This window comes from Eublepharis macularius, chromosome 6 (assembly GCF_028583425.1).
Source record: "Eublepharis macularius isolate TG4126 chromosome 6, MPM_Emac_v1.0, whole genome shotgun sequence".
Taxonomy (NCBI): Eukaryota; Metazoa; Chordata; class Lepidosauria; order Squamata; family Eublepharidae; genus Eublepharis; species Eublepharis macularius.
The window spans coordinates 59314146-59330740 of NC_072795.1; the positions used below are offsets into that span (position 1 = coordinate 59314146).

Consider the following 16595-nt stretch of genomic DNA (forward strand, 5'->3'; position numbering starts at 1 on the left):
TATGCCCCTCCCTTCCTCCTCCCCCTTTTCCCCTTTTGACTTCCAACAGCGCTAAAACCCCTTTATTTCTTATCATTACCTCTATTCACACTATGATCCTTATTACCAAAGGTAAAGTTCATATTCATTCTCCACAACTCTCAATAGTTCTCTAAAATCCACAGTTGTCCTTTCACGTCCCATTTATTTTCCAAATAATTTTTAAATTTTCTCCAGTCACTTAGAAATTTGTTTGGATTCTGGTCTCTTAGTTTCCTTGTCATTTTGTCCATCTCCGCCATATATAACAGCTTTTGAATCCATTCCTCCACTTCTGGTATGTCTTCTTGCTTCCAGTATTGTGCATACAATATTCTTGCTGCAACAGTCATATAATATAAGTGTCCTGTCCCCCATATTTACTTCTTGTATGTTTAATCCTAGCAACAACATTTCAGGGCTCTTCAACAGTTTACCCTTCAAAATTGACAGCATCTCCGCATAAATCTTAAACCAAAATATTTTGGCCTTGTCACAAGTCCACCACATATGGTAAAAAGAGCCTTCATGTTTTTTACATTTCCAACATTTGTTTGACATTTCACTGTTTGCATTTGCTAATTTTTTTGGCATTAAATACCATCTATGCATCATCATATAAGAGAGGTGCAAACATTTAACAAAGGGTTACACCCCTACTTTAAATGTGTTTGGAAATCCAATCAGGAAGAGGAAAGTTAAGAGTGTTTCAGTCCCAAACATAATCAATAGCACAACAAGAAGGGTCTAAGTCTTGCTATAACCTCAGTAGAGACTCTTATCAACTTAGAAGTGCAAGATATGGTAGTCAAGGAGCAGCAGTTGCTACTTAGAAAGAAACCTGAGACTACTGCTATAGTGCAGATAAAGGAACTGACCAAAACAGCCAAAGCCATTAGAGGGAGTAAAAACATAGCAGATCCACACTAGAATAATGAAAACAGTGAATCAGGCGAGATTGGATGATTTCGGCCTCAGAGCGAGAACAGCAACGGAGATCCTCTCTCTTTGTGGCGGCAAAAAGAGAACTGAGGGAATAGCAGCCCTTCTCCTGGTCATGTGTTGTTTTTGGTGGGAAAGTGCCAAAGGGAGGAGGGGCTCTCCTAGTCTTCTAGAAAGCTCTGGAAATCTTCTCCATGACTAGCCCATGTGTGCGCAGTCCCAAAGTGGGACTGCACAGAAGCCATGAAGATGAACAGCTGGAGTTTCAAAATGAACATTTAAGGCTGTTAGTGTCCAAGTTAGATAGATGGCTTTTATGGCTAGGTATATTAAATAAAGGTAGATGAATCATTTGGATTTTTAAACTGGAGATTAAAACTAAAGGGGGAATTCTATGTAACTAAAATTGTGTATTGTGAAATACTAATTGGTCCTATAAAACATATTGTTTTACTAACCAAATGTTGGTCTAATACAGCTCCACACTGCTGCCTGATTTTGCTTTAATGGATAGCCAAGTTGAAGGCATGACAGTGGAAGAGTGCATCCTTAATATGTAGAAAGTCCCAGATACAGTCCTTAGCATCTCTCTAGTTAAATGTCCTCAGGTGGCAGATGCTGGGAAAGACTTTTGTCTATCTGAGATCTTTAAGAGCCATTGCTAGTTGGAGTGCCCTGTACTAAGCTAGGTGGACAAAGGGTATGTCATTAAAAATTACTTGCCTTTGTTGTTGCTGTGAGGGCACAAAGGAGAACCTTGTTGAATTCTTGTCTATTCTTGTCCTACATTTTGCTGTCATGGAACAGTTTCTTTGTACTTATGTATCACTTCTGCTGGAGGGGCGGGGCATGTGAAAGAATGAGGTATCCTGTATAATCTCCTACAGGGCTGCTGCATATAAATTTAGGTCAAGATCTGTCCCTACATGATAAAGATTGGCAATTGTTCCTTCCCATTCTCAGCATAGGCTCAAGTAACTTGTACCTGGGTGAGAGGGAGGGCTGGATACAAGAGGTATGAACAGGCACGTGCCTCTCTTTGTATCCTTGGGAGAGGGAAGAGCACTTTATAGAGTGGTCCGTGGCTAGTACCCAATCAAGGGGCAGTTCATGGAATGGGACTTAGCCACTGTCCCTCTGCCATTGTAACCATCTGAAATTTTACCCCAGGGTTTAGCTGATAAAAACAGAAGGAGCCAAAGGGAGGGGGGATGTCTGCAGAAGGGGAGAACAGGGGAAATGAGTGCTAGATTACAAGCATGGATGCCAGTTGGCCTGGAGAAAAATGTCCCTAATAGAGGTTGAGTGTGTGGAAATGGGCAGTTGAAGCTTTGAGAATTTCCTGTTTAATTTTTTTACTCTTTTGTTTGCTGCTTGGTGCTTTAAATTTAAACATTTATGTAATTTTATGACCACTTTCTTTTTGTTACCTATATCAGTGACAGCCTGAGTTGAGGGTATGGGGTTTAAATATTTTAAATAAATAAATTTTGAGCCCTGCCCCCCTTCTTTCACATGCACAGATGGCAGAGCCCCTGTAGGGATGTTTTGTGATTTTTCATCTTATTAGTGAAGAGTCTGGCAAGCATTTTCACTAGAGAATAACAAGTCATAGTTTTTTTTCTTCCAGGTTTAAACTAGTATTGAGGAACAAGGAAGGAACAAGTAGCAGAATGAATCTTTTGGCATCTTAGATTTTACCATAACATTTTTTTTTCCTTTAGGATTTCACTGTGTTTGGAGGCAGTTTGTCTGGCGCTCATGCTCAAAAGATTTGCAAGGTAGGCATTGCAGAAGATAATAGCAACAAAATTGTCAGTGCAGGGGACCCACAAAATACAAAGACTGAACATTTGTCATCTAATTTCAAACTACTTCCTGGTTTATGAATCCACGCTGCACGGAAATGCTTCCGAATGCTTCTCCTATTCAGTCTTCCTTAGGCTATAGGACATGTTTTATTATGAGGCAGATATATTTTAAAAACATGTTAAACACTCCTCTTTTCAAAACCACCCTGTTAACTTATGAGATCTTTTCTCCTTCTGTGGTAAAAACTTTCTTCCCATTTAGCCCATCCAGACTATCCCTCTTGTGTTCCATAACTTTTATCCCATTGCTACTGAATTCCCTTTTCCCAAATAAAGCATTCCTCTCCATAATGATTTAATGCCCATTTGTTATTCCAGCAGCCAAGATTTTCATAGAATAAATAATAAAGGATTGTTTATTCTATATGGATAAAAATTTTGGACATTAAAAGCCTCCAACATCACAGTAAAATGGTGATATAAATGAGTTCTTAGTTGTGTTTAACTAAAACACATCTTTTTAAAAGGATCCATATTTGAGTTTTATTAAGAAGTACTTAATATACTATTTTACTACTATTAATTGGAGTTTCCAGAGGGTTATCGGTGAATTGTTAAAAATGTTTTCTACTGGTAATATGAATTGCTAACTATTAGTGTTTCTTTGTTTATTACGTTATTCACTTCTTTATTGACCGATAATGGAGACTTCAGGAAGCACAAACCAATCAGATTATGAAAAAAAAATTAGAGTGGCATTAAGTTGGTTGGTGAGGGGGGACAGGGGTTGTGAACTAACAGTTTATCAGTGGAGCCCATAATAGGAAACAGACTGTGAATTAAACTTGAATATGCTCTGATTAAAAATCAAAGTCCCTGGTCTGCCCTTAGGTCTGAGTAATCATTTGAGTAAGCCATCAATGGGCTAATGTTTTTGAGCTGATGGCAATAATTTGCTGAGTAATCATGAGTTTCTGTTTCTCCAGATCATGGATCAGGCTGTTATGGTTGGTGCTCCAGTGATTGGACTGAATGACTCAGGAGGGGCCCGTATCCAAGAAGGCGTAGAGTCACTGGCTGGTTATGCTGATATTTTTTTGGTAAGAAGTCTCATAGGTAAGCTGGCTGGTTCTTGAACCTACAAATACGTAATTTAATTAAAACTAGGTAAGCTGCTTCAGAGAGTTTAAAGAAACAATGGTAGGCAAAGCCTGCCTGATACAGCATTTCTTTTCCTACTGCTTCAAGGATAGGAGATGCTGATCTTATTTGGGAACAGAATGCATATTTCATCCTTTCTTCCCCCCTCCCTCCCAGTATGAGAACTGGAAGTGGGAAGAGACCCATTAGTTTGTTATAGTTTTGCTATTGGTGAGTTCTCAAACCGTAGGGATTCTCAGATCTTAGTCACAGCTTCCCTTTTCCAGCCTCTGTGATTATAATAGCAAGTGTGATTTGTGAGCTGATGCAGCACTTGTAAAAGGTTCCCAACTATGCATCTAAAGACTGGAACATTAATATTAGCTAAAGCCTTTTAATTAGGAAAACTCTCAGTGTTAGGTTGTGGCAACTTCACACTTTGTGGTGCATGTGTTTGTTTCCAGCATATCTTGAGGTGACCATTTTAACATGGGATGCATGATGGGAACAGTGCATGGCTGTTGCTGCTATCACACATCTACTGCATGTTTGCGGTTGCGCGTCTTCCTTTCAGATACTACATTGTGGGAAAAGATCAGTGTAATATGAAAAGTAGACTGTAGGATGTTCAGATCACATCCTGATAGTCAATCATGATCAAACAGCTGATTTGACTGGATATGCTTCAGAATGAACTTGGTACCTTCTGCACGCAATGCAGATGCTCTACCACTAAGCCACAGCCCTGCCCAAGGGCGCTCCATCCATACCTCCTATGCTAATGAGGCTAGAATCACTTTTGCCCATTCCTGTCTGAACAAATGTCTTAGTAGTAGCAGCAGGGGAGGTTTTTTTTTATTTTACAGTACACATTTAGCGTCCTGTTTCAACCTACTCATGGCAAGGAAGGAGCTGTTGCAGCCATCATGTCAGGGAGAACAAAGCCTCCTCAGTGTTAAGTAACTGAATGAACATTAATGACAGCTTCTCTCTCCTTGCTTAAAAGTGCAGCCCCAAAACAAGGAGAGGAATGCGGTGTATTGTATTACAGTAGCTGCTTTGCGATTTTTGGTTGGGAAGTGGAATAAAAATAAGTACAATTGCAGAGTTTATTGTCTATAGCCATAGGCCGTCACAAATTTTCCAAACATCACATCAACTAATAAACAGATAAAAATAAGTAAGTAAAAGGAATGTTTTGTTTCTATTTACAGAGAAATGTTTTATGTTCTGGGGTAGTTCCTCAGATTTCTCTTATCATGGGTCCTTGTGCAGGAGGCGCTGTCTATTCTCCCGCTTTAACAGATTTCACATTCATGGTAAAGGTAAGAATTTAGTTATTGTTGCCTTTTAAGTTTCACAAAGCAGCAGGGATCACCTGAGTATGTTCTGGTGGGATGGCACGGGACATGGGTTGAATAAGAAATGGCTGGATTTAGTCTTCTCCTGTTACAGGAGATGTGCACATTCACAAGTAGCCACCTACTGCACCTCCTAGGTGCTATTTGTAGAGATGTTTTCCAAGCCTTGTACATTTGTGTGGTTAGCTTCAGTAAAGTGATTGGCACTTGAGAACTTGTTTCTGTCCCAGATCTGTTGTTGAACTGAGGCAAAAGTGAAGATATTTAATGTCTTTTAGGCTTAGGAACACCTATTCACATATGAATGTACCCAACCACTCTGGTCATCTTCAGAGGCTGTGTTTTGGGCACCCCTACCATCTGATGCTAGACAGGTGGCAACCTGAGAAAGGGCCTTGTTGGTTGTGGCCCTGAAATGTTGGAATTCCCTCCCCAGGGAGATTCTTCTGTCTCCCTCTATTGTTACCTTCCATTAGTGGGTGAAAACTTGTTTGTTTGGTGTACCTACAGTAACAGTAAAATCTTACTAGCCTGCCTTCCTGTTTGTTTTTTAACATGTTTATGGGTTTATATTTTTTATTTGTTTTAAACATTTTATATGTATTTGTATTTTAAATACTTTTTAATGTTTGAAATAGTTTGGGTGGGTAGCCATGTTGGTCTGCAATAGAAGAGCAGAATTTGAGTCCAGTGGCACCTTAGAGACCAACATGATTTTCTGAGTATAAGCTTTCGAGAGTCAGAGCTCCCTTCTTCAGTTTGGTGTAGTGGTTAAGAACATGGGACTCTAATCTGGACAGCCGGGTTTTATTCCCCACTCCTCCATTTGAAGCCAGCTGGGTGACCTTGAGTCAGTCACAGCTTCTAGGAGCTCTTTCAGCCCCACCCACCTCACAGGGTGATTGTTGTCATGGGGATAATAACTTTGTAAACTGCTCTGAGTGGGTGTTAAGTCATCCTGAAGGGCGGTATACATCCTGAAGGGCGGTATATAAATCGAATGTTCTTATTAATTTGAAGAAGGGAGCTCTGACTCTTGAAAGTTTACACTCTGAAAATCTTGTTGGTCTCTAAGGTGCCACATTCCCAATGTTTGAAATGTTTACTGCCTTGGAGACCCTGCAATGGGTGGAAGGGCAGCATAGCAATGTTTTAAATCAATCATCAGTGAAAGTATATTCATAAAAAATAATCATAACTTTCTACTTGCTGTGTGTGCCTGTGTTAGAGCACTGTGCAAATAAGAAGAAGTTAAAAAGGGCATGAACAAAATTGCCCTTAGTGAAGGTGATGCTTCTTTATGCTTTTGTGAGATTGAAAGGAAAAAATGTAGATAGAATATTTAGTCTCTTTCCTAGCATATCCTGAAGCCTAACTTAAAGAGTAACCCTCACCATTAAAGAGTTCTTAATTATTTTTAGAGGAATACCAGAAAACACTTTGTTTTGAGATCTCAGCCAAATAAATGTTGTATCATTTGATTCTATCTGGAGTTTCCAGAAAGCTGAGGTGTATTAGTAGCTTTGTTTCTCCAGAGTTTTCCATGAAGGAAATGTTTAGACAAAATAAGCAAACCAAAGCATTCCATAAAGAGAAGGTTACTGTTATTGATCAGCTTTCTAATTTGTCTCAGCTAAATGATTTCTCTGGAATCCTTTTATTGTACAAAAGCTAAATTCTCCTGTAGTATTATCTGTTCTCTGTCTTTTGCATTTCTTTCTTTTAGTTCTGTTTTGCCTTAAAGTCAAGTCTATCTAAGGGTTGATTCTATTAGAGTGTTTGCTTCAGGAATTCCCCCCCCCCCCTGCAATATCTAGAAGTGGCTTAAATTCTGTTCCTTTAAAACTCCAAGGTGAAAGAAAAACATGTCAATCAGGGTTTTGACTCTATTGGTATTTCAGATTATAGTAGTTAGCTGTTCAGCTTCAAATATTTTGATTATGTTCAATTGTAAAAGTAAGTGTCTTATTGAGACAATTGGCTTTGGCCTGTAAAACCTTGTTTGGAAATAGCAGATGTGAGAAAATTTCAGTACTGTGTTGTACCTGAGACATGCCCTTTTGTTTTGTTTCAAGCAGTGGGATAGCAGGTGCATCTTTGGGAATTCCATGTATTGTATGCATAATAAAGGTTAAGTCTAAATTAGAGTGAATTCCAACTAAATACATAAAGCTAATTTGAAAAACAAAACAAAATAGAAACCTTTTTAAAAACCATGTTTCTATCTTTTGAACATTTAAGAACTGAAGAACTTGATTCTTGCATCCTGTAGTCCATGCTTTAAATTTTGTTTTTCTTTTCAGGATACATCTTACCTATTCATAACTGGCCCTGATGTAGTCAAATCAGTTACTAATGAAGATGTTACTCAGGAGCAGCTGGGAGGTGCAAAGACGCATACAGCCGTGTCAGGTCAGAAATGACTAAATAGCTTAATTGCTATCTGCTCCTGTTTTGCAGTCTCATTATAATATGATTGGAGTGTATATTGTATGAAGAATGTTGCAATCCAGCAATATCTGCTGCCATATGTTTTTCAAAACCTGTTGCTGTATTGCTTGTTGTGTGTGTTCTTTTTAAAATACTTTAAAAAATTTAAGATGTTTTATTGATTTTAAAGATAATGTATTTTATATTAGTCTATTAATTGCAATCCGCCCTGAGCCTGCTGGTGCAGGGAGGGTGGAATACAAAACGAATAGAATAAATAAATAAATAAATAAATAAATAAATAAATAAATAAATATGATTAATATGATACTGTAATTGATGGATTTCATGCTGTATATTCAAAATATCAATGGAGTCCTTGAAAGATTGGTTTGGTTTTGTTCTCTGCAGGGGTTGCACACTGTGCCTTTGAGAATGACATCGATGCTTTGCTCAATCTCAGAGAGTTTTTTAATTTTCTACCTCTTAGTAACAAAGATCCAGCTCCAGTCCGTGAATGCCATGATGCTTGGTAAGTTCCAGGACTCACCTAGTCCTCCTTCTGCAGTGATATCCTGTTAAATACTTAAGGGAATATACTTCTAGGGAAGGAAATTCCTGGACAGGCTATTCCATTGTTTAGTTGTTCTAGAAGATAAACAACCTATCAAGAGAGGTGCTTGCTTAAATATGAGGGGGAGAAAACCAACTGGCATAATTTTATACCAGTGCAGTTCTGCTGCTGTGTGTTGACACTTCATTGATGGATCAAACATGTCTGTATTTCATTCTTTATAGTCTTGCCTCTTACCAGTACTACTTGGCTCTTAAATTACTTTTGCTGGTAGTGGAGGAAAGAAGGCTGTTCTTTAAGGTCTGCAAATGCAATCTACTAAAGATAATCCTTCAACCTCATCAGTAGACTGACTTAAGATTCTGGCTTTCAGTCAAATTGTCCTAGGTTAAGAAAAGATTACATCTTATAGGAATAATTTCCTCATATGAATGCTGATGATAAGTACATTTCTTTCTTTTGATTCCATTTCCTTAAAGCAACCGATTGGTTCCTGAGTTGGATACAATTGTCCCGATGGAATCTACTAAAGCCTATGACATGGTGGATATTGTACATTCAGTAAGTTCCACACACAGATGTTTTTAGTGATGGGATATGTAACTTTGAGTTTATATACAGCGTATTAATATTTATTGTATTGGGGTATTGCTGCAATTTATAAACTATCTTGCTGATATGCAGGTTGCTGAACTGCTGGTTTGTCATTGGTCTTCTGTGCAGTCCCACATTGGGAATGCGCAGCTGCAGGCTATCCATGGAAAAAGATTCTCTAGCTCATGTGCAGGAGCTTTCCTCCCAAAACAACGCGTTGTTGGATGGAGTGCCCCCATAACATTCAGTTTGTCGTCGTCCTTCTGTGCAGCCCCACATTGGGACTGTGCATGTGCAGGCCTGCAGCGGAGAGATTTTTCTAGCTTTAAAATCTGTTGGGGGGGGGCGCTCGCCCCTACTGTGTACGTGCAGTAGTGTTCCCGCCAAAACGCGGTTGCTAGAGCGGATGCCCCCAGAATCCCTCAGTTCTTTCCCCACCATCAAGAGAACTTCTAGCGTTGTCTTCAACTTACTTCAGGTTATCTTCAATCTTCCTCTTCGACATCATGTCTCACTCTTTAGTGTTTAAAAAATGCCAGAAGTATGAGACTCGGATGACTCACACTGATAAACACGATTTGTGTTTACTTTGTCTTGGCGAAGGCCGTAACGTCACGGCCTGTAAAATCTGCTAGTTTTTTACCGTGAAGGCGAGAGGGGGTAAAAGCTGCCTTATGGGAACAGTCCCTGTTGAGCCCTGATACCCCGGCGTCCCGCAGATCCGCCGCGAAAGGGCAGTCTCCCCGTTCTGAGCTGGGGGCCTCGGCTCCATCAAAATGCCCCATGGATCCTCATCATCCGTCAGAGCTGAAGAAACAGCGACCCTTGGAACCTAAAGTATTGCCTGTCACCCATTCCGCGGAACCGGTTCCTGTTCCTGCATCGCAGTCGGAACCTGCATGTGCCTCCTCCGAACCTCCGCCTCGTAAGGCTAAAGATAAGACGAAGCACAAGAAGTGCTCTACTTCAGCCTTGTGCTGGGAGAAATCTAAGTCTCCTCCTTCTTTCATCCCAGAAGAAGAGGTTGCTGATTTTTTGCATACTCCTTCTCCACCGCACACACCGCCACCACAGGTGGGGAAGATGGAATTCCCTCCAATGTCGTCGGATCTGGTCTTGCAGTTCAACCCCCTTATGGCTTCGGAACCATTCCAGCTGCTGCTCTCGGATCGCAACCAGCATTCCACATCGGCACAGTTTCCACATCAAATGCTTCCTTGGCAGCAGCAGATGTCTGTGGGGATTCCGCCATCCCTCCCACCTTGGCAAACTGTTCTGGGCCTTGGACATTTAACCACCTGGCAGGATTTTATCGCTTAGTTCCAGTCTTTCGCTACCTTTGCTCGTCAGTCTACAACTACCCAGCAGTTCGTTCCGGCCGCCAGTACAAACTTTGCGGTTCCATCCACCTCAATGGATCCCATGTTTCTTCTGCCACCCAGGGCTTCGGCACCAGCTCTTGCATCTTTGGTTCCAGTCCCTATTCCATGCCAATGCACTTGACACTCTTCTCTGGAGTTTTCTGGTTCCAAGGAGGATGACGATCTGGCCTCACATTCTGATGCACCATCGGATCTCGCATCTGATCCTTCACAGGAGGAAACTCTGGGAGACTCTGGTTCCTCGTCGCCCCATGACGATTACAGATTATTTTCAGAGCAGATGGTTCGCATGGCCACTGCGCTTGAGTTAGATATTTCTATTTCCACCTCTAAGCCAAAAAGCAAGTTGATGCAGCCTTTATATTCCTGCTTTCTAGCTACTGTAGGTTTCCCACTGGTTGAGGACCTTATTGAGATGGCTCATACCCTTTGGCAGTCGCCCTCCTCAACTCCAGCCACTTCTCATAAAGTGGAGAAATGTTATAAGCTCAAGCAGCAAGATTGCCTGTTCCTATTCACTCACCCAAAACCATCTTCACTTGTTGCTGAAGAAGTGCAAGCAAAATACCGCCAGGGCTCTCTTTCCACCCCTGCGGACCAAGAGGGCAGGAAACTGGATACGTTGTGACGGAAGCTGTACTCGTCCGCATCCCTAACGTTTCCCATTGCCCATTTTCAAGTGATCATGGGTTCCTATAATCTTTCTTTGGCAACAGTGGAATTCTTACATTCGTGACCTCCCTGACAGACGTCAACCTGTCTTACGTGCCTTGCAAGCTGAAGCTATGAAGCTAGCTAAATAGCAGATGACAGCGAGAAAAGATGTGGCAGATGGTTCGTCTTGATCTATAGCTTCTTCTGTGGTCCTCTGACACCACGCTTGGCTTCGCTGTACTGCTCTTCCTAATGACAAGAAATCCAAGATTGAGGACTTTCCATTTGAAGGTCCCTTCCTCTTCTCAGAGAAGACAGATGAATCGCTCTCTGCAATGAAGAAGAATCATCAGACAGCCAAATCTTTTGGCGTCATTGCCCTGTAACAGTCCTTCCAGTCTTGTGGAAGGTTCCAGTGAACCCAACCCTACTATCAAGCTTACCAGCACTCCTGTCAACCTTGAAATGGAAGGTATTCCTACAAGCCATCTTATGGTCACTGTTCTTACTCCACTTCTCAGCGCCAGTCCTCGAAGAGATCCACCAGACCTAGGGGGGAGCAAGGTCAACCACCCTCACCCAAGTCATCCACTAATGGACAAAAGTCCCTCTTCTGACTAGAACAGTTAGGGGACCAGTCAGGGGATTCATTTTCAGCCCCGTTCCTGGACAGATTGTATCCGTTTTCTGCCTCTTGGGAGAGCATTACTAGTGACTCCTGGGTGTTGTCTGTTGTTTCTGTGGGTTACAAGTTACTGTTTGATGAGAGGCCTCCTGTTTCTTTGTCTCCTTGTTTTTCACATGATTGTTCTACTGATCTTCAAGTAAATGTGTTTGAGCTGTTGAAAAAAGGTGCTATTCGCCAGGTTGATTTAAATGTATCACCCTATGGTTTTTATTACAGGTATTTTCTGGTAGACAAGAAGGACGGTGGGTCTAGACCCATCCTTGACCTTAGAGGTCTTAATAAGTTTGTAAAAGTTCAAAAGTTCTGAATGCTTACCTTGGCCAAGGTCATACAGCTTCTTGAACCTAATATTTGGTTCGTTATTATCGATTTGAAAGACGCATACTTCCATATCTCGATCCACCCTGAGTATAGAAAGTACCTCTGTTTCATGTGCAACAGGCAGGCATACAAGTATAAGGTTCTGCCTTTTGGCCTGGTGTCCGCTTCCTGGGTGTTCACAAAATGCATGGTGGTTGTGGTGGCGTTCCTACGAGTGAAGGGTTGCACTATATACCCATATCTAGATTATTGGTTATTGGTAGGCCCTACTTCAAACACCCTCTGTGAGCATGTGCAGTTCATTCTTGCTATCCTATCTCGATTGGGGTTGTTTGTAAATTGGGAAAAATTGATTCTATCCCCTTGTAGGAGAATCACGTTTATTGGGACCCTGTTTGACTCTTTGCAAGGTAGAGCCTTCTTGCCTTTTGGGAGGCTGAGGCGCTTACAGGGCCTGGCCAAGTTTTTCATTACTAATCGTTTTCAAACTCCTCATGATTCAAACGTTCTTGGGTCTTATGGCCTCTACTACGGCTGTCGTTTTCTTTGCCCGCTTAAGAATGCGGCCTTTACAGAATTGGTTTGTCCGTAAGTATGACCCACGGTCCACCAGTCAACAAGATTGTCCATACCCAGAGCCCTACTTGCATCTCTGCAATGGTGGACTGATCTCTGAATTTGTTGCAGGGGGTAGAATTTGGCATTTTTCCTGCAGATATCTCCCTCTCTACTGATGCGTCCTCAGTGGTTTGGGGGGGGGGCACTGTGGCTCACGTTGGCTGCTACCCAGCCAGGTCTCACCTTTTGTCTGCCCTCTGTCATATGTCCTTCTATACTTATTCGACCTCCATACAGAGGGTCTGTCTGTCAGTAGTATCAAGGTTCATTTGGCTACCATTTCGGCCTTCCACGATAAAGTGGACGGTAAAACTATATTTGCCCATCATGTCTCCAAGCAATTCTTAAAAGGTCTTTTTAAAACCTTTCCTCCCAAGGTGCCCCCGGTTCCACAGTGGAGCCTACCCTTGGTGCTTGCTCAGTTGATGATGCCTCCTGTGGCGGCACGGGCGCTGGCTCTCAGTCCAGGCAACTGAGCCGCTGTCAATGGCCTGCTAGCCCTGCTATCCGCCTCCCACCGTCCCTGGTGGGCGTGGCTCACACTCTTCGTCACTGCCACCACTCACTGAATTGTACACCGCCTGACTGAGGGGCAGTGAGACCCCTCTGGCTGAATTTCCCTACTGGGAAGTGAATTCCCCAATCTTTGGGTGGGCCCTGGAGAATTGGCAACCCACCAAGGTCTGGCCTGATCAGTTCTCCTGGGCTCCCTCCCTTCCTGTAGCATGCCAAGTGGGGGAGCTTACGTAGTCAGAGCACCACAAGGTCCTTTATATTCCAAAAAGGTATAATTTAATAACTATATACAGAGCACTATATACAAAGCAGGTAAAGGCACAACACATAGGGGTAGACCCCCCTGTTCAGAACTCATAGGGCAGAAAATCAAACTGAAGAGAACCGCTGTCTGCTTTCCCTACCACACTGTTCCCTCCTCTACCTTAAGGGGGGGGGTGGTCTTAGGGAAGGTTCACCCTTTACTTCCTTTCTGCTGCCTCCCAGGCCCTCCACACTTAGGGCCTAGGCACCTGGGTTTCCCCCAGCAGCAGGAGCCTCTCCTCCTTCAACCAAGAAGGTGACTAACTGACTTTTCCCCCTCAGGATCGGCTGAGTCTCTCAATTCCGGCTCCACCCCTTATTTTTCCCACACTTTCTTGGCCCAGGGCAGCTGGGAGTTGTAGTCCAGGAAGAAGGGCGTCCCGCACCAAGACTCCTGCAGGCCTCTCCCTAGCCCCACAGCCCATCAAACCTCAGGGGGAACATTTCCTCCCCTTTCTTTAAAGACAGATTAACAGCAACTGGCACTCATTTCACCCCTGGTAACCATTTCGTTACACCTCCCTTTGAGCCCTTCTGGCCACATGCCTCCTCCCTTTTCTGTCCATGAAGGTGATTTTTCTCGTGGCCATTACTTAGCCTAGGCGTGTGGGAGAAATCTCCGCTTTCTGTGTTGATCCACCCTTCTTACAGTTTTTTCCCGGGAAAGTTATGTTACACACCACTATTGAATTCCTATCTAAGGTGGTGTCTAAGTTTCATGTACAACAAAAAGTGGTATTACTTGTGTTTTTTTCTAATCCATCTAACAGTGCAGAAAAATAACTACACACTTTAGACCTTAAACGTTCTTTATTGTATTAGCTGGACAAAACAAAACACTTTCGTAAATCGAAGTCCTTGTTTGTCTGTTATTCCGGCACTCTCAAAGGTCTTTCTGCCTCTTCTCAGACTCTGTCTTGTTGGATTGTGTCTACCATTAGACTGTGTTATCAGAAGGCTGGAAAGTCATGTCCTTTTCCGATCAAGGCTCACTCAACTTGTGCTCAAGCTGCATCTGCTGCTTTCCTTTGAGATGTTCCGTTGCAGGATGTCTGCCAAGGCGCAACCTGATCCTCTCCCGATACGTTAATCAGACATTATTCTGTGGACACAAATGTACGGCGTGATTCAGCTGTGGGGAGAGCTGTACTCCAATCGCTCTTCGATTAATCACTCACACCCCCCACCATTGGTGAGTTGCTTGCTATACTCCCAATGTGGGGTTGCACAGAAGGACGATGACGAAAAACAGTGTTGCACTCACCTGTAACTGTTGTTCGTTGAGTATCTTCTGTGCAGACATACATTCCCTCCCTCCTGCCTCGCTGTGAGTGTTGTTTAACTATATTGCTTCTCCGGAAGCTCAGGAGAACAGGGATTCTGGGGGTGCCTGCCCTAGCGACCACATTTTGGCGGGAACGCTACTGTGCGTGCGCAGTAGGGGTGAGTGCCCCCCAACAGATTTTAAAGCTAGAAAAATCTCTCCACAGCAGGCCTGTGCGTGCGCAGTCCCAATGTGTGTCTGCACAGAAGATACTCAACGAACAACAGTTACAGGTGAGTGCAACACTGTTTTTCCTTTTTCACTGCCATTGAGAAAGGTTCTTCTCTCGCTTTCTTCCTCAGTCTACTTCTTGGATCTTTCACCTTCAGATAGGTTCTTCACCTGCAGTAAAATAAAGGAAAAATATTTATAGAGACAAGCATGTCTCCCAAGGCACTATTTAAGAAGTGTTCAAAATGTGACATCAAGATGCCTCATTCAGCTGAACATGAATTCTGTCTTTTCTGCGTGGGGGAAATTCATAATGTCTCCACTTGTTGACACTGTCAAAGATTTACCCCAAAGGTCAGGAGTGATCGGGCCTCCTGCTTCAAAGCAGTGATATGGGAAATGGTTTTGTTGAGTTCTAACAGGCTAGCAGCAAAGCTGTCTGCTGAGCATGAACCCAACCCCTGATTCAAACTACCCTTTTTGGTTCCAAAGGCTCGCGCACCAGATCTGACCAGGAGGCGCTCACTGGTTCCAACCCCACTACCTGCAGAATACTGCCCATTTAGAGCACTGACCAAAGCACAAGGTGTTCAGTAACTGAAGGGCAAGGTGGAAACCCCTAAGCACCGATTGCTGGAACCATCCCGTTCCAAGTGCTCTACATTGGAACCACTTATGAAGAAGTCAAAGACAAAAACCAAACATCCCAAGAAACCTGCTTCTACTTCTTTGCACCGTAGGCACCATCATTCTTTGCCTTCTGCTCCATCACTTATTGTCAAGGAGATCACTGTTCCCTCTATGCCCTCATCTCCACCCACTCCAACCTTACATCAGGAAAAAGAGGAGATGAGTCCATCAGAGGAGTTACACTCTATGTTTACTGCGGATCCAACTCAGTCGGTTCCGTTAACATTCCATTCCGACTGTCTCTTCAGCTCTGGTAGATGGTACATCTGTTCAGCTGCCAGTGCCAGAAGCTGTACAACAACAGCCTATTCAACCTTTGCTTCAGATGTGGAACCCTACTTTGATTCTACTGAGTGCTCCTCCTCCTTTATTTCATGCCCTGACCCCTGGGTTCAGCCTATCCAATGCAGTTACCAAATTGGCAAGAATTTCTGACTTAGCCACAAACTGCACCTCTTCTTGCCTCATCACCAAGTCCCTTGATTCCGGCCCCATCGTTCCAACTGACCCATCAGTTCCATCTCATTGATTCTGGACTTGATCCCTAACTTGGTTGGATTCTGAGGAGGATGAAGAAGCGGCCTCCCATTCAGACATTACATCTGAGTTGGTATTGGACTCCTCTCCTGAGGAGGTGGTCAGAGAGGTGGCTTTGTTGTCCCCCAGTGATGATTTCTGCATTTTCTCTGAGCAAATGTTAAGGATGGCAAGAGCCCTGGAATGGGATGTCTCTGCTGCAACACCTAAACCGGTTGTCCAGGCTCTCTACACAGATTCACCAGCATCCATGGCCTTCCCCACAGTGGAGTAACTTCTGGATATCACCCATGGCATCTGGGAGAAGCTGATGTCCATACCTGCCAATTCTTGCAAGACAGAATTATTACAAGTTGAAACAACAGGACTGTGCCTTCCTTTTCATCCGGCCATGCCCTTCACAACTGGTTGCAGAAGAGGTTCAATCAGAGAACCATTATGGCTCTCATTCTTCTTCTGTGGACAGAGGGGCGCAAACTTGATGCATTAGGTAGGAAGGTTTATTTCTCTGCAGCCTTTGA

General features: G+C 43.0%; 1 protein-coding gene across 1 annotated transcript in view; it reads left to right on the forward strand.

Annotated features, from left to right (window-relative positions):
• The window catches only part of PCCB (propionyl-CoA carboxylase subunit beta), a 58921-nt gene that overhangs the window by 11916 nt on the left and 30410 nt on the right, over window positions 1–16595 (forward strand). The window contains exons 4-9 of the mRNA XM_054982616.1: window positions 2685–2741; window positions 3758–3871; window positions 5126–5236; window positions 7576–7684; window positions 8114–8234; window positions 8756–8837. Coding sequence (XP_054838591.1) covers window positions 2685–2741; window positions 3758–3871; window positions 5126–5236; window positions 7576–7684; window positions 8114–8234; window positions 8756–8837 — 594 coding nt within the window. The remainder of the gene's footprint in view (window positions 1–2684; window positions 2742–3757; window positions 3872–5125; window positions 5237–7575; window positions 7685–8113; window positions 8235–8755; window positions 8838–16595) is intronic.